Source organism: Carassius carassius, unplaced genomic scaffold (genome assembly GCF_963082965.1).
Source record: "Carassius carassius unplaced genomic scaffold, fCarCar2.1 SCAFFOLD_64, whole genome shotgun sequence".
In the NCBI taxonomy this organism is placed as follows: Eukaryota; Metazoa; Chordata; class Actinopteri; order Cypriniformes; family Cyprinidae; genus Carassius; species Carassius carassius.
Window position 1 is genome coordinate 118452 of NW_026775161.1, and position 26657 is coordinate 145108.

The 26657-nt window shown below is 41.4% G+C and overlaps 1 protein-coding gene across 1 annotated transcript; it reads left to right on the forward strand.

Moving 5' to 3' along the window:
• The first annotated feature begins 387 nt into the window (after positions 1-387).
• Positions 388-13062, forward strand: LOC132137488 (mitogen-activated protein kinase kinase kinase 11-like). Its single transcript, XM_059547507.1, has 9 exons — positions 388-548; positions 2587-2801; positions 7304-7479; positions 8940-9183; positions 10351-10458; positions 10573-10723; positions 10808-10914; positions 11721-12098; positions 12439-13062. Exons 1-9 carry the CDS (start codon positions 388-390, stop codon positions 13038-13040), a joined length of 2142 nt encoding a protein of 713 aa, XP_059403490.1. The 3' UTR covers positions 13041-13062.
• The last annotated feature ends 13595 nt before the right edge of the window (positions 13063-26657 follow it).

The following is a 26657-nucleotide window of genomic DNA, read 5'->3' on the forward strand; positions in this document are numbered from 1 at the left end:
CGGAGCCATGCTGGGCTGAAACAGCGCGTGCTGTGTTGAGGAAAATTAATATTTTTAAGTATGATGTACAATTGTTTTTGAATAAATTGGCCAACATAGACTTGAGGAATGTTTCCCCTTTTTACAAGGGCAGTTTTGAGAGCATGGACTTCAGTTTTTAAGGTCAAGAAGGTTCTCACAAACATTGGACTCTGGACAGAGAATGAACCTCTTTTTAATAACCCACTGATACCAGCACCGGCACTGGAGTCCAGAAGCATCCAGAATGTAATGGCAAGAGCGGGGTGTACAAGGATTGCTGACCTAAAGACTGGTGAAAACTGGAAAAGTCCAGAGGAGATGTGCAACAAGAGAGGCATCAAGTCCACAAGGATAAAAAAGAGAATAATGGATGGAACTGTTTCCGCATTGCCTTCTGTTTTCAGACAAAGATCAGAAGAAAATGAGGTTCCTGAACAGGACAGAGGGGGCCTTTTTCCCAAGTGGAAGTTTCAGCAGCGGTGGATGAAGAGACAGAGGAAGGTTCTCTCCTACACTTCAGGACTCCTGTGCTGGAAGGTTTTAAGACTGTCTCAAAAAAGGCCCTGTACATTATTTGCGTGAAAGTGTCCCATTATAATGTGCTCAAAGACTGTAAAGAGACCAAGTGGTCAGATTTGTTCGGGCCAGACTCGTCCCCTAGAAGATGCTGGAGGTCCCTATACAAACCTCCTATAGAGAAACGCACTGCTGATCTCCAATGGAGGGTTGTTGACTGGGCGGTAGCTACAAACAGACGTGGCACACATTGACCCCACTGTAGGGAAAGAATGTCCTTTTTGTGGCACTGAAGAATCAGTTGATCATTTGTTTTTACATTGTTTAAGGTTAATGTTATTTTTAGTGATCTCCGACTGGCGAAGTCGAACATCATTAGCGCCGGCATGAATAACAATCTTACTGTATTTACGTTTAGCATTAGCCAGCAGTTTTAAATTTGCCAAGATGTCAGGCGCTCTGGCTCCCGGTAAACATTTGACTATGGTGGCTGGTGTCTCTATATTCACGTTCCGTACAATAGAATCACCAGTAACTAGAGCACTTTCATCAGGTTTCTCAGTGGGTGCATCACTGAGTGGGGAAAACCTGTTTAATGTTTTGATCGGAACAGAGGAGCGGTGTTTTGACCCACGACTACGCTGCCTCACCGTTACCCAGTTGCCCTGCTGCAGGGGCTCTGTTTCCGGAACCGAACAATGTACAGGAATCCCTGAGCTAGACGCATCCAAAGCCGTCTCTAGAGCCCTAACATTCTTACTGTCCTCAATTAAAGTTTGGATGCGTGTCTCTAATTCTGAAATCTTCTCTGTCAGCCTAACTATTTCCCTGCATTTATCACATGTGAATCCCTCATCAGCGACAGAGATAGATAAACTATACATGTGGCAAGAGGTGCAAGAAACAATGACGGGAGAAGCCATTACTCACCGTGCTTGATGAAAATTCTTACTGCGGTTGTTTGATGAACTTGTGAAAAACTGGAGCGAGAGGGGAAAAGAAAACAGCGATAGGTTCGAATGAAAACGCTAATGACAAGCTAACGAGTGCTAACGCTTTGCAGGTGTACTGCACTCACGGATATAAAATAAAAGTGAACGATCAAAGTTAATCTGATAAGATTGATCGATAATATCAGAAATATGGTGTGAATTAAGTTATATTTTACCACTTTAAAAAAACAGAGAGTGATAGTAAGATAAAGATTCTAGAGAAAAAATAAAATAAAAACAGCTACACGGAGCTACGATTTGCTACAGAAGGCCAACAGGAAGTAGAGAAAACACTGTCCAACAGCGACACCCGCAGGGCGTAGTAAAAGTAGCAAAGATGGCAATCTGGTTAACACGGAAAAGAAAATTGAAAGGAGAGGGGGAAGTAGGTCCTCAGGTGGTCTTAAAGGCTCTTATAGCAACCAGAATCAAGGCAGAGTTTGCATATTTTAAACTAATGAATGATATGGACAACTTTATTGAAATTTGGGCTTTGACTGATGTTTTGTGCTCAGTGGACTCAGTTTCCGAGTGGGTATATGTGTTTATCAATGTAAATCTGAGAAAATAGATGTTTTGAAGAATGTCTTTATAGTGTAAGTATAAATAAAGGTGTGTTAAAAGTCAAAAAGTCTCTCTGTCTCTCTCTCCCTCTCCCTCTCTCTCTCTCTCTCTCTCTCTCTCTCTCTCTCTCTCTCACTCTCACTCTGTGGTTGTTTTGTTTTTTTTTAAATGCTCTCATTTCTAGTTGGTTATATATGTAAAAAAAAAAATTTTTTTACAAAAAATGTTATATCTTTAATTTTTTTGTAAATAAAGAGATCTTAAAGTCAAAGTCTGTCTCTCTCTGTCTCTCCCCCTCTCTCTCTCTCTCTCTCTCTCTCTCTCTCTCTCTCTCCTCTCTCTCTCTCTCTCTCTCTCTCTGTCTCTCCCTCTCTCTCTCTCTCTCTCTCTCTCTCTGTCTCTCTCCCTCCTCTCTCTCTCTCTCTCTCTCTCTCTCTCTCTCTCTCTCTCTCTCTCTCCCCCTCTCTCTCTCTCTCTCTGCCTCTCCCTCTCTCTCTCTCTCTCTCTCTCTCTCTCTCTCTCTGTCTCTCTCTCTCTCTCTCTCTCTCTCTCTCTCTAGTTATGGTGTGTTATTATGGGAGCTGTTGACCGGAGAGTCTCCCTACAGAGGGATCGATGGTCTGGCCGTGGCTTACGGAGTCGCTGTGAACAAACTGACCCTTCCGATCCCGTCCACCTGCCCTGAGCCCTTCGCTCAGCTCATGTCCGGTGCGTCCTTCATACAGTCATACACTCAGTCATGCATTTTCTCTAATAGGCAATGAAAAATGTGTTTTTCAATAGATGCTTGTTTTCTAAATCTTTATCTAAAATTTAATATAAAAATAAAACCCCAAACCATAAAACATTTCTGTTGAAATAAAATACATTTTAATAGTAAATTATGTATTTAATAAAATAATTATAAAAAATAAAAAAATCCTTAAACTAAATTTATTTAAGCTAATTTCAAAGTAAAGTGCACCTGAATGATAGAACATAAAATATAAAAAAAGTTCTTCAATTTATTTTAAGGTAGATGCCAGAAAACTATGGAAGCCTGTTTCCGCCACAGCTGAGAAAAAAAAATTCTTAAGTCATAATTTCTTAAGGTTTTGGATTGGAAGAAGCAAATTTGGAGTTTATCCATGTCTTCCCGGTTTTAAACTGCTATGAGGCAGAATACGTAGCTACTGGCTGATATCTGTTGGTCTGACCGGTGTTGATTGCTGTTGTTGAATGACTGTCATCTGTTGTGAAAGCTCCTTGGTGAAATTTGTTATTGCAGTGCACAGCATTAGTTCTTCATCCGGCCTGTTTACAAATTGAGCATTAGTGGTTACCTTTTGTTTGGTTCCTCCAAGGTGCTGTTTCATTCTTTGCTCCTTTGTTGCTTCTCTGTCCTCCTCTGTTCGCAGGAGTAATAAAAGCTCAGCAAAAGATGGTGGACTTGATTTCCTTTGTTTAAGTTGAAGTTCTGGAATCAGTCCATTGTCCCAACACCCTCTGCAGAATTGAGCCTATAAGCGTTTATCCATGTCTCTCTCAGATACTCACAGCACATTGCAGTGCCACCTGGAGTCTCTGCAGATACTCAGACTCAGACGTTCTGTGATAATAAATAAATAAAACGCCATGTGCAATAGCCTATTGCTGACTGTCTTTCCTGTTATTGTTATCCTGCAGTGTTAATTTAGTCGGATGACTGACGTTATTCATTGTCGGGAGTCACGACTTCTAGGTGCATTTAAAGGGGCCGGGGGCTGTGTCTGTCATGTGTGAGCCGCTGCAAACGGCTTTTAATTTTTGGTAACGCATGAGTACTGTAACGCGTTACTTTTATGAATAGGTAACGCTGTATCATAACTGATTACTTTTAATTGATGGTAACGTTGTAACCTAACTAACTACTTTCCAAAGTAACTATACCCAACACTGGTCACAGACAGGGGGCAGCAGGCTATCACGAATTAGTCTGGTGCGTTGGAGATCAGAGATGGCTGGATCACGCAGCACTAATTCGACACCAGACCACCAGGTGTCGTAGTCCATTTCATGGGTTGACCTGGGCACTTTCCCAGAGAACGGTCTCAGCCGATGGATGGCATGCATGGATGTATCACTGCTCCGGACCACATGCTCCACAACATAGCGCTGCACCTCAGGAGGGTTAAGGTCACCAGGTGCAATCGATCGTCCCCCGCCGCTGTTCATACCAGCACTGTTAGAGGCAGAAGCAGGTGGGGTGAGAGAGGTTTGTAAGGGAGCATACACTGGACCATAAGTTCGACTTGGTACAGGAGGAGGTACAGATGGCTCTGGAGGTATTTTTGGTTGGTCAGCTTTCTTTTGTTCCATTTTAGGGACATTTACACCAATGGGATGAAGTTGTGCTATAGCTTGTTGTATCTGAGACATAATTTCACCAAGGACCATTGAATAATCTTTTCCAGACATTTTAGCAATTTCTTTCAGCAATGTCTTTGCACCACCCAACTTAAATTCTTAATATGGAATTCATTTTTATCAGAAATAAATGTATACCGCAGTCATGAAGACAGTTTTGCTACTGATGCTCCCGATGCGAATTCAACAATGAGCATATATGATGAAATTCGGATTCGCTATCATTAATAATGTAATCGCGATTAATGTCGCCATATTGATCAAGAAAATCTATAACTTCAGAAGAACTCTCTTCAACTGCCCCATCCACTAAAACGGCATTAGGAATTTTTATCCTGAATTCTTCGAAAACTTCCATCGCAAAAACGGACTGGTGAGTTTGAATGAGCTGTTTCTGTTGTTAAAAAAAAAATTAATTACTGTACAAACCAGCTCCTGGCTTGCTCGCCAAGAAGTAACAGGTCTTTGAGACTTTCTAGCCAATATTATATCATTAATATGATATATGTGCATATGGGACTGAAGCGTTAGTCTATGGAGACATGTGCTAAAGCTAACACTAATGTTAATGTTCAGCTCTGCTAACTTAACATGTTAGCCTCTAGCATATAGTTAATTCATTCATTCAGATTACTCACCAGTTCCTCTATGTAAACATACGCGATGGCGGTGATGAATTCCCTGTAGCCAGTAAGTTGTTCTAAAAAGTTACAATGATATGCTTAACTTAAAAGCATGAATTGAGCATGAGTGAATAGTTTGTACGACACAAACCTGTCCACAGCTGTTGATCGGCTTCCCCACACCTCTGAATGAGGAGGACGCCGCAGTCTAATTAAACACTCGTGCTCAAATGCATTAATTGGCTAAGCACAGTCAGGTGACTGGGGTTACATGAGGTCGCAGGACACGTACTCCACACAGGCAATTTAAAGGACCAATATACAAACATTTAATATATATTTTGACATATTTTAACCTGAGTTACACTAACAAATCATTAAAATGAACATCTATTCATTGTGTATACAGTGCCCTCCACTATTATTGGCACCCTTGGTAAATATGAGCAAAGGTGGCTGTGAAAATAAATCTGCATTGTTTATCCTTTTGATCCTTTTGACAAAATTCTAATGAATCATTAAAGCGAAACAATTGATAGTGGGGGAGAAAATATCATGATGAAATAATAGTTTTTCTCTGATGCATGTTGGCCATGATTATTGGCACCCCTAGAAATTATTTTGAGTAAAATATCTCTGAAATATATTACCATTGATATTTACATCTTTTTAGCACATCAGGGTGACTAGCACCATGACATTGTCCATCTATGACTTCCTGTTCAACAGGATTATAATTATGAGGAACACAAAGGATCACAAACGTAATCATCCATCACGAGGAGTAAAACTAAAGAATATAGTTGTGATGCACAGAACAGGATTGTTGAGCTTCACAAAACAGAAAGTGGCTGTAAGAAAAGAGCTAAAGCATTAAAAAAATCCCCATTTCCATCATCAGGGCAATAATTAAGAGGTTCCAGTCAACTAAAGATGTTTCACATCTGTCTGGAAGAGAAAAAAAGAATCAAACAGCCCCTACATCAGCACATGTTTTTCAGGAGGGTTTCAAGAAAAATTAAAAAACAAACTCCAGCATATTCAGTTACCAGACAGGACTGGATCTTCAAATGGTGCTGGCTTCTGTGGTCAGACCAAACTACAAAAAAGAGCTTTTGAGCAGCAAACCCACCAGATGGGTTCAGTACAAACAGAGATAAATAGAAGCCCATGTCCAGGGTTAAATACACTGCTGGATCTTTAATGTTGTGGACCTGTTTTACTGCCAGAGATCCTGGACGTCATGTTCTATCAGATACCAACAGATAACAAATCTAAACCTGACTGCTTCTGTTAGAAATATTATAATGGTCTGTGGTTGGATCTTCCATCAGGACAATAATCCAAAACAAACATAAAAAAAATTATAATAAATAAATAATAATAATAATAATAAAAAATTAAAAACACAAAAGCACATTACAATGACTGTGGCCAACATGAACTAGAGAAAACATTTGTTTCACAATGAGATTTTTCACTTTTGCGTTGGATTAAGTCATTCATTTGATAACGTTTCTCATTATTTCTAGAAAGTTTATCATTATTTCGAGAATATTTCATAATATTGAAAGTCTTTACTTCGAGAAAGTTTCTTAATATTATGACTTGAGAAATCTTTTTTATTTTATTATTTTTTCTCAACTGTGGCAGCAATGGGCTCACATAGAAAACAGTAAATACACAAATAAAACCTAAAAATAAAACCTGTTACTTGAAATACACTTTAACTGACTTAAAATAATGTATGAACTGTTTGCCAGGGCAAAATTTCAAATTTTCATTTAGTTTAACTTCATGATTTAAAACAAATCAAACTAAAACCATAGTAATATATATATATATATATATATATATATATATATATATATATATATATATATATATATATATTAGAAAGTATATAAGAAAAAATATAGACATATTTAAAAGGAAAAAAAAAGACAAGAAAAAAACACAGCAAAAGTACTAAAACTGGACCCAAATTTCAAATGAAAACTAAAATAAAATAAAATTCAAGCGACTTCAAAATATTAATAAAACCCATGATTGTATTAAATGGGATTATATAAGACTCCAATTTATTGTCAGTGTGCAGAGTACAGAGACGATGAGAGATCAGAAGTTGTAATATTCTGTTTGATTAACTGTGTGTGTGTGTGTGTGTGTGTGTGTGTGTGTGTGTGTGTGTGTGTGTCTCAGAGTGCTGGGATCAGGATCCGCACCGCAGGCCCAGCTTCTCCTCCATCCTGCAGCAGCTGATGGCTCTGGAGGAGCAGGTGATGCACGAGATGCCGCAGGACTCCTTCCATTCGCTCCAGGAGGACTGGAAACTGGAGATCCAGGGCATGTTTGATGAGCTGCGGGCCAAAGAGAAGGTGCATGATGGGATACATTAGAGCTGTTTGTGCTGTAGATCTGCTCTTCATGGGGCGGTCACACACAACTCCTCAGCAAACACATGCATAGACTAAATCAGCTCATAAAATGAAATAATTCTAGTAACAATGGCATTTTGTGTGATTTTTAATTAAGAACAACAATCTTAGAAATCCTGGATATATACAGGTGCTGGTCATATAATTAGAATATCATCAAAAAGTTGATTTATTTCACTAATTCCATTCAAAAAGTGAATATTGTATTATATTCATTCATTACACACAGACTGATATATTTCAAATGTTTATTTATTTATTTATTTGGATGATTATAACTGACAACTAAGGAAAATCCCAAATTCAGTATCTCAGAAAATTAGAATATTGTGAAAAGGTTCAATGTTGAAGACATCTGGTGCCACACTCTCATCAGCTAATTAACTCAAAACACCTGCAAAGCCTTTAAATGGTCTCTCAGTCTAGTTCTGTAGGCTACACAATCATGATGACCATTGACACCTTGCACAAGGAGGGCAAGACACAAAAGGTCATCGCAAAAGAGGCTGGCTGTTCACAGAGCTCTGTGTCCAAGCACATTAATAGAGAGGCGAAGGGAAGGAAAAGATGTGGAAGAAAAGCGATAGGGATAACAGCACCCTGGAGAGGATTGTGAAACAAAACCAATTCAAAGATGTGGGGGAGATTCACAAAGAGTGGACTGCAGCTGGAGCCAGTGCTTCAAGAATCACTACACACAGACGTATGCAAGACATGGGTTTCAGCTGTCGCACTCCTGGTGTCAAGCCACTCTTGAACAACAGAAAGAGTCAGAAACGTCTCGCTTCAGAAAGGACTGGACTGCTGCTGAGTGGACCACAGTTATGTTCTCTGATGAAAGTAAATTTAGCATTTCCTTTGGAAATCAGGGTCCCAGAGTCTGGAGGAAGAGAGGAGAGGCACACAATCCACGTTGCTTGAGGTCCAGTGTAAAGTTTCCACAGTCAGTGATGGTTTGGGGTGCCATGTCATCTGCTGGTGTTGGTCCACTGTGTTTTCTGAGGTCCGAGGTTAACACAGACGTATACCAGGGAGTTTTAGAGCACTTCATGCTTCCTGCTGCTGACCAACTTTATAGAGATACAGATTTCATTTTCCAACAGGACTTGGCACCTGCACACAGATCCAAAGCTTCCAGTACCTGGTTTAAGGACCATGGTATCCCTGTTCTTAATTGGGCAGCAAACTCGCCTGACCTTAACCTCATAGAAAATCTATGGAGTATTGTGAAGAGGAAGATGTGATATACCAGACCCAAGAATGAAAAATGAACATATAAAAACAGTATTTTGGTTCATGTTTAATTTATTCTGAGTAATAAATATGGCTTTGGTTTTAGTTAAGGATGAGAACCCTGAGAAGCGCTGATCTAGTGTGTGTGTGTGTGTGTGTGTGTGCAGGAGCTGCGGTGTCGTGAGGAGGAGCTGAAGCGTGCGGCACTGGAGCAGAAGTCTCACGAGGAGTTCCTGCGTCAGCGCGAGCAGCAGTTAGCGCAGTGGGAGCAGGACGTGTTCGAGCGCGAGCTATCGCTGCTCATCATGGACCTCAACCAGAACCAGAAACCCAACGTCAAGAAGCGCAAGGGAACCTTCAAGAAACACAAGCTGAAGGGGAAGAACGGAGAGAAGATCAGCATGCCGCAGGGTGAATTATTACACTCTCTTTATTAATCAGCTGCAGATGCAGAGTAATGAGCTGTTGTGACACCAGAATGAGAATAAGTGAACATGTAACAGAACACAGAAAACACACTTCTTCACATCGTTAGTAATAATTAACCATGTTGTACTCAACAGTGGATTCGCTGTTAAAATGAGACGCCAAGGGTGAACCGTATTAAAATCATACCTACACTGTAAATTAAACACCGTACAATAAGAAAATAGTTTTATATTTCTGAAATGTTATGTTTAAAGAATTCATGTTGCTTTTTTAAAGATCATTATTTTGTGTATTTGGTTTAACAGAATATGTTGACATGCTTTAATGTTCAAAAAACACATTACTGTACATTATTGTAGGTCCTCTATGCTCCGTCTCTCTCAAACACATCGTTTTCTACAAAGTCCCTCCTTCTGACAAAAACAGTCTTGAACATTCAATACTCAATAGCAAACACTTAAACTAATAACACTTCCAGTATCTGATTCAGAAGCACCAGATTGTGGTAGTAAAGTCAATCACCTCCTCTCTTAGGTTCACCAAACGCTTGTCCTTTAAATCTCTTGCTGTTCTGTTGTTAATAATCTTAAACATTTCTAAATGCATCCACTTAAAGAAGGGCTTTTGCTTTTTCCTAGAAACTCTCTAAGCATCTTATCTATGCATAATCAGCTATAATAATTCTTGTTTGATTTTGTTAAAATATTAGTTTACTGAAGGATTATTCTGGATTTCTCTTTTCGTCACTCCATAAATCAGAAAATACTGTTAACAGATAGAAATAAGTGCATTTTCACCATGTTTTTAGGAATAAAATGTTATAAAAATGTGAATGAAATCCGAACAAGCCCCACAGCAAAAACCTTCAGAATATAGAGAGGAATAAAACTCTAAGTTTAGATGTGTGTAAGGGCTGCTGAAGTGGAGGAAAAACTCTTTAAAGGTCTGTATTGTAATTGACATCTACAGACACAAATAGACATTGCAATGAACCAAACAGTTAAATGTGTGTTCTGTATGTTTTCTTTCCTCGAGTCTGAAAGAAAGCATGTTATAGAAGAAGAATAGAAACAGGATCTCTGTGGTGTGTTGCAGTTGTTGTGTTTGGTGTGATCTGAATGTAAATGTCACTTGTTTTCTGCTGTATAGATTTCATCCATAAGATCACGGTCCAGGCATCTCCGTGTTTGGAGAAGAGGCGTAATTCTCCGGATCTGGGATCGCCGTCCATCGGTCCACGCTTCCGAGCCATACAGCGTGAGTTTGCCCAGACATCTCATTGATATGGATTCCAGAAAACCCAGTGCATGGTGAGTGTCTGTCAGCACATGGTCTCGCTGTTGTGTCTCAGATGTTGTCTGTGTGTCTCAGTGGGTCCCAGTGAGAGTAAGTGGAGCTCGGTTTGGCCGCTGGAGACTCTTCCTCTCAAGCAGACCAACGGCGAGAGGAAATTCACTCCTCATCTGAGCCCCAAAAGCCCCAAGAGTCCAAAGATCCTCCGTCTGAGCATGCAGGAGAACAGGTACATGTGTGTGTGTGTGTGTGTTATATCAGAATGTGTGTATGAAACCATTGATTCTGATGTGTCTGTGTATTTGTGTGTCAGTCTGTCGATGAGAGCCAAACTCCTGGAGGTGGACAGTAACGAGAGCGAGGACTCCAGAGCTGATTTTGAGGAGTACAGACCCATCACACCAGAGTCCAGCCACAACGGTAACACACACACACTGCATTATTACAATTAATGACTTAATGAATGTTTATAAATATGTAAACCGATCCTAATGAAACACTACAGCAGAAGATAGACATAACTGACTTGAAACCAGTTTTAGCAGCTGATAACACTAGTGTTCTGATGAGTGTGGATTTGAATGCCGTAGTATGATCAATCACAGAATCAGTACTAACAGTTCGCAGTCCAATCCAAATCCTACCTTTTCTTGTAACCTGATAAAATCAATGCATGGTGATGAACATCATCAGAGATGTTTAATCCTCAAGCATTGTGAGCATTATTCCTGCTGGCTGGCGTTCACATCTATCCACAAGTCGTTCTTTTAGGTTAGGATATTTAAGTCAATACGCCATGTCTAGCATTCTTTTACGTTACTGAGCACAGCAAATAAACTGGTTGCAAAACGTTATCCACGTGTCTCTTTACTATATGCAGTAGCCTATATGAGACAGAATACAGGTGCTACTGTAACGATTTTACAAATGGTAATCAGCAACCAAATATTGATAATGTGAAAGTTACCGCCTTTTCCCTTGGTGTGACTTGGAGCTCACATTTTTTTAATGTACATAATTTTCCAGTTTCCAAATTTCCAGTGTCCTAGTTTCACACTGCAGCGAGACGCCTTTTAGAGCAGCATTACTTTCCATAAAAAGTAACTAAGTAACGCAATTAATTACTTTTTTACGGAGTAATGCACTATTGTAATGCAGTGTAATGTAGTGACTCTGGCCAGCTCTGTGAATGTAAGTGAATGTTTGATGTTCCTCGTGTGTCTCAGAGGGCTCTGAGAGCGAGGAGGGCTCGTCCCCGTGTGGTTCTCCCAGACCGGATACCTCCGGGCCGGTGTGTCGAGGGAAGAGCACACACCGCGCTCTGCTCAGCAGCGCCGCCCTGCTGGCGTCCGTGGCTCTGGGCCGCTGTATGGAGCCGCAGCACCCGCCCACTCCACCGCCGCGCACCTCGTCCCGGACACACCTCCCGGAGCCCGAGGTGGGGGATCTGATCAGCTTCAGCACGGACTCCCTGCCGCGGGGCCTTCTGGACTCGAACCCACGGGATGGCCGGACCTCACACGCTAACGGAGACGCCGAGGGACCGCGGCAGAGCGGGGAGCGCAGGAGGAGGAACAGCTACGGACTCAGCTCCTCACAGCTCAGTAAGACCACTCCGCTTTAGTTATACAGCTTTATTGCACTCGCTGCACCATTCTGGATAAATTGAGAATCATGAATCAAACAGATTTGATGAAGGGATTTAAGCATTTTGTGCTTTCAGTTTGAGTTTGTTTGACAGACGCTGTGCCGAAGCACAGTGCCCCAAAACACAACTTTAGAGACCTTTTATGTTAGAATAAGAAGATTAAATATATTTTAAAAATAAACTCCTGTCGTTTCAAATCGACATGTGACCATGATGATATTGAAATGTAAGTTTCGCTAACGCGATATTGATGATATCGTTGCATGCCTAATTCTCCTCTCTATCCTCTGTTCTAGTCTTGGATCTCCCGCTGTGTCAGGACACGTTTGAGACCGAGGACAAGTCTCCGCTGCCGTTCGCCCTGTATCCAGACCCTCGCTTGTGGAGCCCTAAAACCCGGCGTCTGGAGGTCAACATCATCCCTAGGCCCCGTCCATCCCCTAACCGGCCCCGCATCGACCCGTGGAGCTTCGTATCGGCCGGCGTGACGGACAGAGCGGCCGCCAAGAGGGTCATCAGCAGCCCCAGCAGCCCTCGACTGGGGTACCAGCCCTCGCCCACAAACCCCTTCACAAACTGTGACCCCTTCCCTTCCCCGGACTGTGACCCCTTCATTCTGAGGGTCGACCCTGCTGTGAACTCTGACCATGCCTCGACCTTTGACCCCTTCTCAACCCCATTCCCCACCTCGCGCTCGGCGCCCTGCTCCACCAATGGCAGTCCCAATCTGTCCCTGCGGGTGGCGCCGCTGAACCCGGCCGACTCTCCGCTCTTAGACCTGAGCTGGATGGGTGTCAGCCGGCCGCTCGACGGCCCCAAAGAGAGGGTCCATCCTCACCGGAGCCTCGGCCTTAGTCCGTTCAGATCCCCAGCGCCGCTCAGAGACGACCGGTTCTGAACACTGTCCTGCAAACGAGGGTCCATGCCAGTTCTGGGAAGCCAAACGCAGGCGATGTGACACACCAGTATTGTTGATGTGTCAAATGCACATCCTGGAGTCACTTCCTCTTTGATTGTGTGATCTTTCGGCGCTGTCTCGGGGTCTTATCAGCCTCTAGTTGAGCTTAAATAGATCCGCACTTGTTGCATCGCTTTAATCAGTCTCAAAAGTGATGGAGTCAGTGCCAAAAGATTTAAAAATGATTGCTTAAGCACCGATTCTTCTCTGTTGACCATAGACCATGTATTGACGCTAGTATTTTCAGCTGCTAAAAATGGTTTTAAGTCAGTTATGTCTATCTTCTGCTGTAGTGTGTCCAGTACTGTTAGACGTTTAGACGTTGCCACAGTTCTTTTGGATTTAGTTTGTCTCATTTGTTCTGTTTCTTCATAGAAATTACTGACTTAAAACCATTTTTAGCTGGTTTAAGTACTAGTGTTCTAATCATTTTGGCCACCGCTGTAGTTGCCAAAGATTGGAAGAAGTTTACGTCTGATGATGAGTTGTGGTTTTTATGTTGAAGCCGGTCAACAAACGAGCAGAATGGATCTAGTAATTCACATCATGCATGAGAAACGTTCTGCTGACCTCGCTGGAGGTGTTTGGGCAGGGGAAGTGCACTTAACCCATTTTTAGGTAGACTTTAACCATTTGTGGTGAGTCAGAGACTAAGGGAATGTCTCATTTCAGACAGAAGTAGAAATAAAGATCAGCCAATAATAGTCAATAATAGTCCAAATCAATATGGAAACCCAAATGTAAACCTCAAATCACTTCCAGTAAAATAATATTTAAACATTCTTAAAATGAGATGCATTGAGAAGAAATACATTATGTATTTCTCAAACCTCACAAAAGATGTTGTTATATTTATGGCTAAAACATTTTGGGAATGCATTGAGACAAAAGTTCATACAAGCATGCTGGTTTCAGGCTGGATTTCCAGTACAAAATATCTAAATTAATACACATTTGTTGGAGATGAATAATTAATTGTCTATCAAAATGATAAAAATTAAGTGGTTTCACTCATAAAACAAGAATGAAACTGTTCATGGGGTAAGAAAAATGAACCAAGTTTTTTTTTTATCATTTTTTATTTTATTTTACTCTTACCCAAGTTTCCCAGACAAGGCTTAATGTAATGAAACTTGCACGGATTGATCTTAAAACATGTCAGTGCCTGTGTTTTGTCTCGAGGTGCACACCAGTAATGTTTTTTCTAAGGCAAGTTTAAAACAAAATGACTTCAATGTCCTAATTGAACTATGGCTTGATTTAAGCATGAGTTCACTTCATTTGATCATTTTTATTGGAAAACTAGACTTTGTTCCTCAAATAAATCCATCTTTGAGAATGGTTAGGTAGTTGTACTGTGAAATGTAGACATAGAGAAAATCGCTTTTGCATTGCTGGACGATGGCCTTCTTTGGTGCTTCGCTCCGTCATCAAGCACTTGTACAGCAGATTTACAAATCTCAGATCATTTTTAAGTTAAAAATCATACGAATTATTTCAGATTTTTGACGCACAGTCTGTGGATGTCGTAGAGTGAATCTGGTGTCCTTCACCATTGTGAACCATCAGTTATTAATCAGAACTTTGAGATGCAAATTAAGAATGTACACATATCCATTTTTTATCCTTCATTAAAAGTTTCCATAGATCTGTGAGATTGATCCATTGAATGAACTCAGAACTGGAGTTTATTGTGAGATGAATTCACAGTTAGGACCAGTGTCAGAATTGCAACATGTAAACTTCAAATTTAGGAGGAGAAAAAAAGCTAAATTGTGAGATATAAATATATTTGAATTCTGAGGAGAAGATGTAACTATATACTTGCATTTAAGTAAAATATATAAACACATATTATACACTTGCAATTTGGAGTTTATAACTTGCAGTTGTGAGATACAAATTCATAATTGTGAAAAAATGTCATAATTGTGAGATAAAATTTAAATTTAAAAAATGTTTAGTTGTGGTGGAAACAGACTTCCATTGGATTGTGAGCTATAAACTAAGAATTCAGAGAAACAAAGCTTGAATTAGAAGATTGAAAGTCACAATTACCCTTTATATTTTTATTCTGTGGTGAAAATAAGTAAATATATGGGCTATTTCTGCTTGACATCTTTGTCTTCAAACAGCGCTGCTAGTTGTGTTCAGATCAGATGGTTTCTGCTCATGTGTGATGAAGATGATCAGGTTCTGTGTTTTAGCCACCATCTGTTCACTGTTTGAGCATCGTACTGTATGCAGATCCTGCTCACAGTGAATAAAGCTAATCGCAAGCTATTAATATATTTATTACTGAGGCCTTTAACACACTGGATTTGAGAGATTTTAAAGGGTCAGAGACACAGTCCACGTTAGGATGCTTTATTAAATTGTACATGGAGAAATATCTTTTGGTTCTTCACTGGAGTCTGTGGAGTTATGGGCGCTGCAAAGGGACAATTCTGTGTTTTACAATGTGAGAAATACAAACAAAGACTTGCCTCGATTGAAAAGAGAAATATCTGATCTGTTTTTCCTGGGAATTCTTCTTTTATGCTCATTGTTTTTTAGATTTATTTGACCAAAACACTCCAGGCGTCTCTCAGGACAGACGGATGTTCACGTTTATCTTCCACTACCTGCTAAAAACACACAGATTTGAGAAGAATCTTCTGTGCGGGAGGAAGAGTTCTTTTTCATGTTGATTCATGTTTTATTGTAAGCTTATTGCAATATATTCAGTTCTGGTGAAGCCCGTATAACATCTGTCGTGTGTGTGTGTGTGTTATTCTCAATGGGCTGGGCCTAATCACTCCATTACTGTGTGTGTGTGTGTGTGTGTGTGTGTATGTGTGTGTGTGTGAGAGAGAGAGCTCGATGACGAGTGTGTTTCTTTGTTAAAGAAGGTGTGGATGTTTATTTTGCTAATTGTAATGGGTTTTAACCTGTGGAACTTGTAAGAAATAAAAAGAGATAAAGGAGCAAGACCAAATAAAATTCAACACGACTCTAAACCTGTGCTTGTGTCTGTCTGTCTAATGTAATTCACTTGTGGGAAAAGCTACTGGTTATATATATATATATATATATATATATATAGTTCTCGTTTTATTTGTAAAGTTTTAATCATTTTGTATTTCTAATTTTTAAATAACTATACTTTTTATTTCAGTTGTACTTATTTTAGTGCATCAAGTTAAACTAAAGTGCAAATGAAAGCTTAACAGATATTGTTGCCATATTTTGTATATGTAAACCTGCGATATCTCATCATGAAGATGTGTTGATAGTCTGTGTGTCCTGTAGGTGGCGCTGTATGCAGATTGTCAGCGCTATTCTTCAGAAAACACACAGATGCTCTGATCTCTCTGGTGTGATGATTATAGTGTGTTATATCGGAGTTCACTCATGTTCTGTGAGTCTCAGCTGTTTCAGACGCTGCTGTAATCACTCTTTCTCTCACTTCATCATCCTAAAGGTGTGTTGGTTATTAATATTTTTACTCCTTAAGGATGCATTTAATTGATAAAAAGTGACAGTAAAAACATTTATAATGTTCCAGAGGATTTCTATTTCAAATAAATGCTGTTCATCTTAACTTTCTATTCATCTGCGAATCCTGAAAAATAAAATGTAACACAGTTTCCACAAAACATTGACATTGATAATATATTAGTTTAATATTATTCTGATTTCTGTAGATCATGTGACACTGAAGACTGGAGGAATGATGCTGAAAATACAGCGGAGCATCACAAAAATAAATTACACTTTAACACAGATTCACACAGAAAACAGCTGATTTACACTGATATAATATTTCACTGTTTTACTGTATTTTTAAATGTATGCACTGTATGTGAGCAGAAGTGATCTTGCTCTCTGTGATGTTTGGTCTGTTGTGAATGTCCTCTAAACACTTGTTTATGTGAGTGAGTGAGTGTGTGTGTTTGTGTATTTGTGTTTGTGTGTGAGGGATTTTGTGAGTGAGTGTGTGTGTGTGTGTGTGTGTGTGTGTGTGTGTGTGTGTGTGTGTGTGTAAGAGAGAGAGAGAGAGTTAAATAGATAGACTATTTAAAGATGCCTATCAATGCAAGCAAGTGTCATTTGGTCAGTACTTGTCTTTTGTATATCTAGGGATTGTGCTGAAAGGTGCTCCACGCTTTCTGTTTATTATTATTTACAGGCCTCCAAAATACTCCCCAGCCTTTGTTGAAGAGGTCACAGAAATGTTATCAATGATTTCCTCAGAGTTTGACTGTTTTGCTATTGCAGGGGATTTTAATATTCACATAGATAATTCAGAAAACAAAACTAGAAAAGAAATAATAACGGTTCTAAACGCATTTGACTTGACTCAGCATGTGCATGGACCCACACACAAAGGTGGACACACTCTAGACCTAATCATCAGTAGGGGTCTAAACATTTCATCCATTGTTATTAAGGACATAGCACTATCTGATCACTTCTGTATTTTCTTTGATATTCTGATGTCTGCTACCACTGAATCTAGATCGGTCTCTGTCAGAAGGAGATGCATTAACAAGAACACAGGTGTACTATTTATGGAGGATATATCTTTAACACCAAGCATTTCTGCAGACTCTGTTGATACTCTCCTTGATTCCTTTAACTCAAAAGTTAAGAATGTTATTGATGATATTGCTCCAATAATAGTTAGTAAGAAAACAAACAGACAGAAATCAGTTTGGAGAAGATCAACAGCAGTTCAGACTATGAAAAGACAATGCAGAAAAGCAGAGCGGATATGGCGGAAGACAAAACTTGAAATTCACTATAGCATCTATAAAGACAGCCTTCATGCTTTTAATGTGAAACTAGCCACAGCTAGACAGACCTTCTTCTCAAACCTTATAAACAGTAACTTAAATAACACTCGTACTCTTTTTGCCACTGTTGAGAGACTGACAAACCCCCCAAGTCAGATTCCCAGTGAAATGCTCTCAGACAGCAAATGCAATGAGTTTGCATCCTTCTTTTCTGAGAAGATCATCAATATCAGGAAGGCGATTAGCACATCCTCAAGTAATGCAGAGGTCAGACAGATTAGGCCAAAATATCAAAAAGTAGATGCTATGTCTGTTTTTGAAACAATTGATGAGAAATAGTGCAGAACCTAAAATCATCAACCTGCTGTCTTGACACACTTCCCACATCTTTTTTCAAAAGTGTGCTTAACTGCTTAGAAGCAGATCTTTTAGAAGTGGTGAACGCCTCACTTCTTTCTGGGACATTTCCAAACTCCTTAAAAAATGCAGTTGTTAAGCCCCTCCTGAAAAAGAGCAATCTTGACAACACCATTTTGATCAATTTTAGACCAATATCTAATCGTCCTTTTATAGGCAAGATTATCAGAAAGGTGGTCTTTAATCAGCTGAACAAATTCTTAAACTCAAATGGATACCTGGACAATTTTCAATCTGGTTTTCGACCGCATCACAGCACAGAGACAGCACTCATTAAGATAATAAATTATATTCACTTAAATTGTGACTCTGGCAAAATATCGGTGCTGGTATTGCTAGATCTCAGTGCTGTGTTTGACACTGTCGATCATAACATACTACTAGAGAGACTGGAAAACTGGGTCGGGCTTTCTGGGATGGTTCTCAAATGGTTCAGGTCATACTTAGAAGGGAGAGGTTATTATGTGAGTCTAGGAGAGCATAAGTCTAAGTCGACGTCCATGACATGCGGAGTCCCACAAGGCTCAATTCTTGCACCGCTCTCGTTTAGCCTGTATATGCTCCCACTAAGTCAAATAATGAGAAAGAACCAAATTGCCTATCACAGCTATGCTGATGATACCCAGATTTACCTAGCCTTATCTCCAAATGACTACAGCCCCATTGACTCCCTCTGCCAATGCATTGATGAAATTAATAGTTGGATGTGCCAGAACTTTCTTCAGTTAAACAAGGAAAAAACTGAAGTCATTGCATTTGGAAACAAAGATGAAGTGTTCAAGGTGAATGCATACCTTGACTCTAGGGGTCAAACAACTAAAAATCAAGTCGGGAATCTTGGTGTGATTCTGGAGACAGACCTTAGTTTCAGTAGTCATGTCAAAGCAGTAACTAAATCAGCATACTATCATAGCAGATATGCTCACTGAATATAAACCTAACAGAGCACTCAGATCATTAGGATCGATTCAGTTAGAAATACCAAGGGTTCACACAAAACAAGGGGAGTCCTCCTTGAGTTACTATGCGGCCCGCAGCTGGAATCATCTTCCAGAAGAGATCAGATGTGCTAAAACACTAGTCACATTTAAATCTAGATTCAAATCTAATCTGTTTAGCTGTGCACTGAATGAACACTGTGCGATATCCGAACTGATTACACTATAGTTTATATATAATCATTCTATTCTTAACTGTTTTAAATTCGGTAACAGTTTACAATAAGGGTACACAAATTTCCATGAATTAATGCATAAATTAAATTTGTGTGAATTATGCATTACTTCATACAATAATATCTCATGAATAATCAGTGCATAGTCTTTCATTCATGACTTCATGGATGAACAACACCTTAATTAAAGTAAGGTGAGTACATCATCATGATTTATGATTTATTACACATGATCATGATGTTTTCTTTGTTCACAAAAAAAACTGTCCATTTTGGATAAAGCTATGCTTATGGTACATGATTTCAAAAAAGCATAATTTTGTGCATGTAAGACTACTTGAATTATTAAAGGAAAATGTAAAAAATCCACATTACCTCATGCATGCATACAGGCTAGAACAGTATATCAATTAATGTGAGAACTAATGTTTTTCATTAATTATGATATGAGTTATCAAGCATGTTCATTTCTTCATAGTAGGTAAAGGGACAGACCCCAACATCGGCCAATCACAGCACATATCAGGTGAACTCTGTTGACATCCAAAGTCTTTCTTTTATTTTCATTTCTTTTCTTTTCTTTTCTTTGTTCAAGCACTTTGAATTACCATTGTCTTGCCTAGTGTGTGTGTGTGTGTGTGTGTGTGTGTGTGTGTGGTGGATCTGGACAGAGTCACTGGACTCTGCTTCATCAGCTCAGATACACTCACAGTACACAAGAGCAGTCAGTTTCCATGGACACCGCAGGTGCATTCACTGTCAAACACTCATTAGTGCTCATCTCTAAACAAACTGACTCACGATCCACGCAGTCATCCACTCTCGGCAACGGATAACTCTCAGTTTTTATAACAGCATTTACTCGTGGTAATCAGTACAAAATTGATAAGGACATTTGGATTTACTGACAAGCAAACACAACAAACTCCAAAACCAGCTGCTCTCAAAGAGTTTGTTCCCGATTATCCGTTTGCTGCAAATCCTAAGATCAGAGCCTCTGCTGGGAGATTGAGGGACTTCTGAACGGAAGTCAGAAACCATACATTTTAAAAGTGAATTATGTTTCCAATTTTTACTGCATGATACTTCAGAGTTCTGTGGAACTCAAAAGCAGAAGCTTAGCTTCGAAAAGTAAGTCTTTAATGATGACATAATTTACTTGGAATGCTTTTATCCACTGCTCTGAAACACTCTTGATGACGCCGTGCCCTTCTTACATGTTCAGAATAAGCAGCGGCTGACAGCTCTGTTTGAGTGTGTTTGCATCACTTCATCAAATGCACGACTGTAGTGGTGAAGTCTTCAGTTTTGCAGACATCTCTGCAGGACACTGGAGTCACAGAAACATCCTCAAAATCAAACACTGAAACCTCTCCACGGACTGTAACGCTGGAGTTACTGATTAATGAAATAAGAGATCAGCATCGAGCCGAAGGGTGAGCTGTCAGACAGAAACCAGGACTCGATGAAGAGCGGTTTGTGTGCGAATTGGATGAAAATAAAAATGTGAATGATTCAAAGACAAATATATTTTTAACCTCTCCTTTTCACCAGCTAAGAATAAAAGATGCACACACAGGAATTGATCGGTGGAATCGAAATTTTAATTTTACAACAAGTATCCGATTCCTGACCTTAAGTATCTGATTTTGGAATTGGAATTGATTTTCAATTCCCAACCCTACTCATGAGTTGAAGTGGATCTCCCGCTTCACAATTACAGTGTCTCCAAAACCTCTTCAGAAGTGGACATGTTAGTTTATTTTGATCATAAGATACCGACCTGTGGTTCACAGTGATCGATTCAGTACAGTTTGACAGAATGATCTGAACACTTCTGCACTGAATCAGATTAGTAAAATATTCTTTGAAACACAGAGTTCAGAGGAATCGATTTGTGGAAATGTGTTCTGCATGTGTAAGTACAGCAGTAAACAGAAGGATCTAATTGGCTCCTGCGGGACGGTGAATGTTCGCCTCCTCGCGAGATTCAACTTTTGAGAGAGTGATTCTGTTCTTGTGATTCCTGCATTACTTTTATGATGTGTCAGTGTGAAAGCACCTTGTTAAAGTCAATGTATTCAGAAATGTATATTGCTTTAATTAGAAATCTTCACTGGAATTAATAATTGAGCCATTTGAGATCAGTGATTCATATGATTAAATGAATGAGATACACTCACTGCCCAATTTATAAGGTACACCTAGCTAGTACCGGGTTGGACCCCCTTTTGCCTTCAGAACTGCTTTAATTCTTTGTGGCATAGATTCAACAAGGTGTTGGAAATACTCCTCAGAGATTTTGGTCCATATTGACATGATAACATCACACGGTTGCTGCAGATTTATCGCCTGCACATCTATGATGTGAATCTCCCGTTCCACCACATCCCAAAGATGCTCTACTGGATTGAGATCTGGTGACTGTGGAGGCCATTTGAGTAAAGTGGACATGGTGCATTATGCTGCTGGAAGTAGCCATCAGAAGATGGGTACACTGTAGTCATAAAGGGATGGATATGGTCATAAACAATGCTCAGGTAGGCTGTGGCGTTTAAACCATGCTCAGTTGGTACTTAAGGGCTCAAAGTGTGCCAAGAAAACATACTCCACACCATTACACCACCAGCAGCCTGAACCGTTGAGACAAGGCAGGATGGATCCATGCTTTCATGTTCTTTACTCCATGTTCTGACCCTACCATCTGAATGTCACTGCACCCGGTGTGATCTTCTTATGCTGTAGATCATCTGTTTCAGGGTTCGGTGTGTTGTGTGTTCAGAGACGCTCTTCTGCTGTGGATCATCTGTTTCAGGGTTTGGTGTGTTGTGTGTTCAGAGATGGTCTTCTGATGCTGTAGATCATCTGTTTCAGGGTTGGGCGTGTTGTGTGTTCAGAGACGGTCTTCGGCCGACGTGGATCGTCTGTTTCAGGGTTCGGCGTGTTTTGTGTTCAGAGATGGTCTTCTGCCGCCATGGATCATCTGTTTCAGGGTTCGGCGTGTTGTGTGTTCAGAGATGGTCTTCTGCCGACGTGGATCGTCTGTTTCAGGGTTCGGCGTGTTTTGTGTTCAGAGATGGTCTTCTGCCGACGTGGATCATCTGTTTCAGGGTTCGGCGTGTTTTGTGTTCAGAGATGGTCTTCTGCTGCTGTAGATCATCTGTTTCAGGGTTGGGCGTGTTGTGTGTTCAGAGATGGTCTTCTGCTGCTGTAGATCATCTGTTTCAGGGTTGGGCGTGTTGTGTGTTCAGAGATGGTCTTCTCCCGACGTGGATCATCTGTTTCAGGGTTCGGCGTGTTTTGTGTTCAGAGATGGTCTTCTGCCGACGTGGATCATCTGTTTCAGGGTTCGGCGTGTTTTGTGTTCAGAGATGGTCTTCTGCTGCTGTAGATCATCTGTTTCAGGGTTCGGTGTGTTGTGTGTTCAGAGATGGTCTTCTGCTGCTGTAGATCATCTGTTTCAGGGTTGGGCGTGTTGTGTGTTCAGAGATGGTCTTCTCCCGACGTGGATCATCTGTTTCAGGGTTCGGCGTGTTTTGTGTTCAGAGATGGTCTTCTGCCGCCGTGGATCATCTGTTTCAGGGTTCGGCGTGTTGTGTGTTCAGAGATGGTCTTCTGCCGACGTGGATCATCTGTTTCAGGGTTTGGCGTGTTGTGTGTTCAGAGATGGTCTTCTGCCGACGTGGATCATCTGTTTCAGGGTTTGGCGTGTTGTGTGTTCAGAGATAGTCTTCTGCCGACGTGGATCGTCTGTTTCAGGGTTCGGCGTGTTTTGTATGTTCAGAGATGGTCTTCTGCCGCCGTGGATCGTCTGTTTCAGGGTTCGGTGTGTTTTGTGTTCAGAGATGGTCTTCTGCCGCCGTGGATCTTCTGTTTCAGGGTTCGGCGTGTTTTGTGTTCAGAGATGGTCTTCTGCCGCCGTAGCTCATCTGTTTCAGGGTTCGGTGTGTTGTGTGTTCAGAGACGGTCTTCTGCTGTGGATCATCTGTTTCAGGGTTCGGTGTGTTGTGTGTTCAGAGATGGTCTTCTGCTGCCGTGGATCGTCTGTTTCAGGGTTCGGCGTGTTTTGTGTTCAGAGACGGTCTTCTGCCCCCGTAGCTCATCTGTTTCAGGGTTCGGTGTGTTGTGTGTTCAGAGACGGTCTTCTGCTGTGGATCATCTGTTTCAGGGTTCGGTGTGTTGTGTGTTCAGAGATGGTCTTCTGCTGCTGTGGATCATCTGTTTCAGGGTTCGGTGTGTTGTGTGTTCTGAGACGGTCTTCTGCTGCCGTAGATCATCTGTTTCAGGGTTCGGTGTGTTGTGTGTTCAGAGATGGTCTTCTGCTGCTGTGGATCATCTGTTTCAGGGTTCGGTGTGTTGTGTGTTCTGAGACGGTCTTCTGCTGCCGTAGATCATCTGTTTCAGGGTTCGGTGTGTTGTGTGTTCAGAGATGGTCTTCTGCTGTAGATCATCTGTTTCAGGGTTTGGTGTGATGTGTGTTCAGAGACGGTCTTCTGCTGCTGTAGATCATCTGTTTCAGGGTTCGGTGTGTTTTGTGTTCAGAGATGGTCTTCTGCTGCTGTGGATCATCTGTTTCAGGGTTCGGTGTGTTGTGATTTCAGAGACGGTTTTCTGCTGCTGTGGATCATCTGTTTCAGGGTTCGGTGTGTTGTGTGTTCCGAGACGGTCTTCTGCTGCTGTAGATCATCTGTTTCAGGGTTCGGTGTGTTGTGTGTTCCGAGACGGTCTTCTGCTGCTGTAGATCATCTGTTTCAGGGTTCGGTGTGTTGTGTGTTCCGAGACGGTCTTCTGCTGCTGTAGATCATCTGTTTCAGGGTTCGGTGTGTTGTGTGTTCCGAGACGGTCTTCTGCTGCTGTAGATCATCTGTTTCAGGGTTCGGTGTGTTGTGTGTTCAGAGACGGCCTTCTGCTGCAGTAGATCATCTGTTTCAGGGTTCGGTGTGTTGTGTGTTCAGAGACGGTCTTCTGCTGCTGTAGATCATCTGTTTCAGGGTTCGGTGTGTTGTGTGTTCAGAGATGGTCTTCTGCTGCTGTAGATCATCTGTTTCAGGGTTCGGCATTTTGTGTGTTCAGAGACGGTTTTCTGCCCCCGTAGCTCATCTGTTTCAGGGTTCGGTGTGTTGTGTGTTCAGAGATGGTCTTCTGCTGTGGATCATCTGTTTCAGGGTTCGGTGTGTTGTGTGTTCAGATATGGTCTTCTGCTGCTGTGGATCATCTGTTTCAGGGTTCGGTGTGTTGTGTGTTCAGGGTTCGGTGTGTTGTGTGTTCAGAGATGGTTTTCTGCTGCCGTAGATACTCTGTTTCAGGGTTCGGTGTGTTGTGTGTTCAGAGATGGTCTTCTGCTGCTGTAGATCATCTGTTTCAGGGTTCGGTGTGTTGTGTGTTCAGAGACGGTCTTCTGCTGCTGTAGATCATCTGTTTCAGGGTTCGGTGTGTTGTGTGTTCAGAGACGGTCTTCTGCTGCTGTGGATCATCTGTTTCAGGGTTCGGTGTGTTGTGTGTTCAGAGATGGTCTTCTGCTGCTGTGGATCATCTGTTTCAGGGTTCGGTGTGTTGTGTGTTCAGAGATGGTCTTCTGCTGCTGTGGATCATCTGTTTCAGGGTTCGGTGTGTTGTGTGTTCAGAGACGGTCTTCTGCTGCTGTGGATCATCTGTTTCAGGGTTCGGTGTGTTGTGTGTTCAGAGACGGTCTTCTGCTGCTGTAGATCATCTGTTTCAGGGTTCGGTGTGTTGTGTGTTCAGAGACGGTCTTCTGCTGCTGTAGATCATCTGTTTCAGGGTTCGGTGTGTTGTGTGTTCAGAGATGGTCTTCTGCTGCTGTAGATCATCTGTTTCAGGGTTCGGTGTGTTGTGTGTTCAGAGATGGTCTTCTGCTGTAGATCATCTGTTTCAGGGTTCGGTGTGTTGTGTGTTCAGAGATGGTCTTCTGCTGCTGTGGATCATCTGTTTCAGGGTTCGGTGTGTTGTGTGTTCTGAGACGGTCTTCTGCTGCCGTAGATCATCTGTTTCAGGGTTCGGTGTGTTGTGTGTTCAGAGATGGTCTTCTGCTGCTGTAGATCATCTGTTTCAGGGTTCGGTGTGTTGTGTGTTCAGAGATGGTCTTCTGCTGCTGTGGATCATCTGTTTCAGGGTTCGAGGTGTTGTGTGTTCAGAGATGGTCTTCTGCTGCTGTAGATCATCTGTTTCAGGGTTCGGTGTGTTGTGTGTTCAGAGATGGTCTTCTGCTGTAGATCATCTGTTTCAGGGTTCGGTGTGTTGTGTGTTCAGAGACGGTCTTCTGCTGCTGTAGATCATCTGTTTCAGGGTTCGGTGTGTTGTGTGTTCAGAGACGTTCTTCTGCTGCTGTGGATCATCTGTTTCAGGGTTCAGTGTGTTGTGTGTTCAGAGAAGGTCTTCTGCTGTAGATCATCTGTTTCAGGGTTCGGTGTGTTGTGTGTTCAGAGATGGTCTTCTGCTGTAGATCATCTGTTTCAGGGTTCGGTGTGTTGTGTGTTCAGAGATGGTCTTCTGCTGCTGTAGATCATCTGTTTCAGGGTTCGGTGTGTTGTGTGTTCAGAGATGGTCTTCTGCTGCCGTAGATCATCTGTTTCAGGATTCGGTGTGTTGTGTGTTCCGAGACGGTCTTCTGCTATAGATCATCTGTTTCAGGGTTCGGTGTGTTGTGTGTATATAGATGGTCTTCTGCTGTAGATCATCTGTTTCAGGGTTCGGTGTGTTCAGAGATGGTCTTCTGCTGCTGTAGATCATCTGTTTCAGGGTTCGGTGTGTTGTGTGTTCAGAGACGGTCTTCTCCTGCTGTAGATCATCTGTTTCAGGGTTCGGTGTGTTGTGTGTTCAGAGACGGTCTTCTGCTGTAGATCATCTGTTTCAGGGTTCGGTGTGTTGTGTGTTCAGAGATGGTCTTCTGCTGTAGATCATCTGTTTCAGGGTTCGGTGTGTTGTGTGTTCAGAGATGGTCTTCTGCTGCTGTAGATCATCTGTTTCAGGGTTCGGTGTGTTGTGTGTTCAGAGATGGTCTTCTGCTGTAGATCATCTGTTTCAGGGTTCGGTGTGTTGTGTGTTCAGAGATGGTCTTCTGCTGTAGATCATCTGTTTCAGCGTTCGGTATGTTGTGTGTTCAGAGACGGTCTTCTGCTGCTGTGGATCATCTGTTTCAGGGTTCGGTGTATTGTGTGTTCAGAGATGGTC

Bases quoted from the DNA above. Each gene is read 5' to 3' on its own strand.
- LOC132137488 (XM_059547507.1), top strand. From the start codon at position 388: ATGGATGGAACTGTTTCCGCATTGCCTTCTGTTTTCAGACAAAGATCA. The intron at 9,184-10,350 runs GTGAATTATTAC...TCTGCTGTATAG, and splicing joins GAAGATCAGCATGCCGCAGG to ATTTCATCCATAAGATCACG. The intron at 10,724-10,807 runs GTACATGTGTGT...TTTGTGTGTCAG, and splicing joins CTGAGCATGCAGGAGAACAG to TCTGTCGATGAGAGCCAAAC.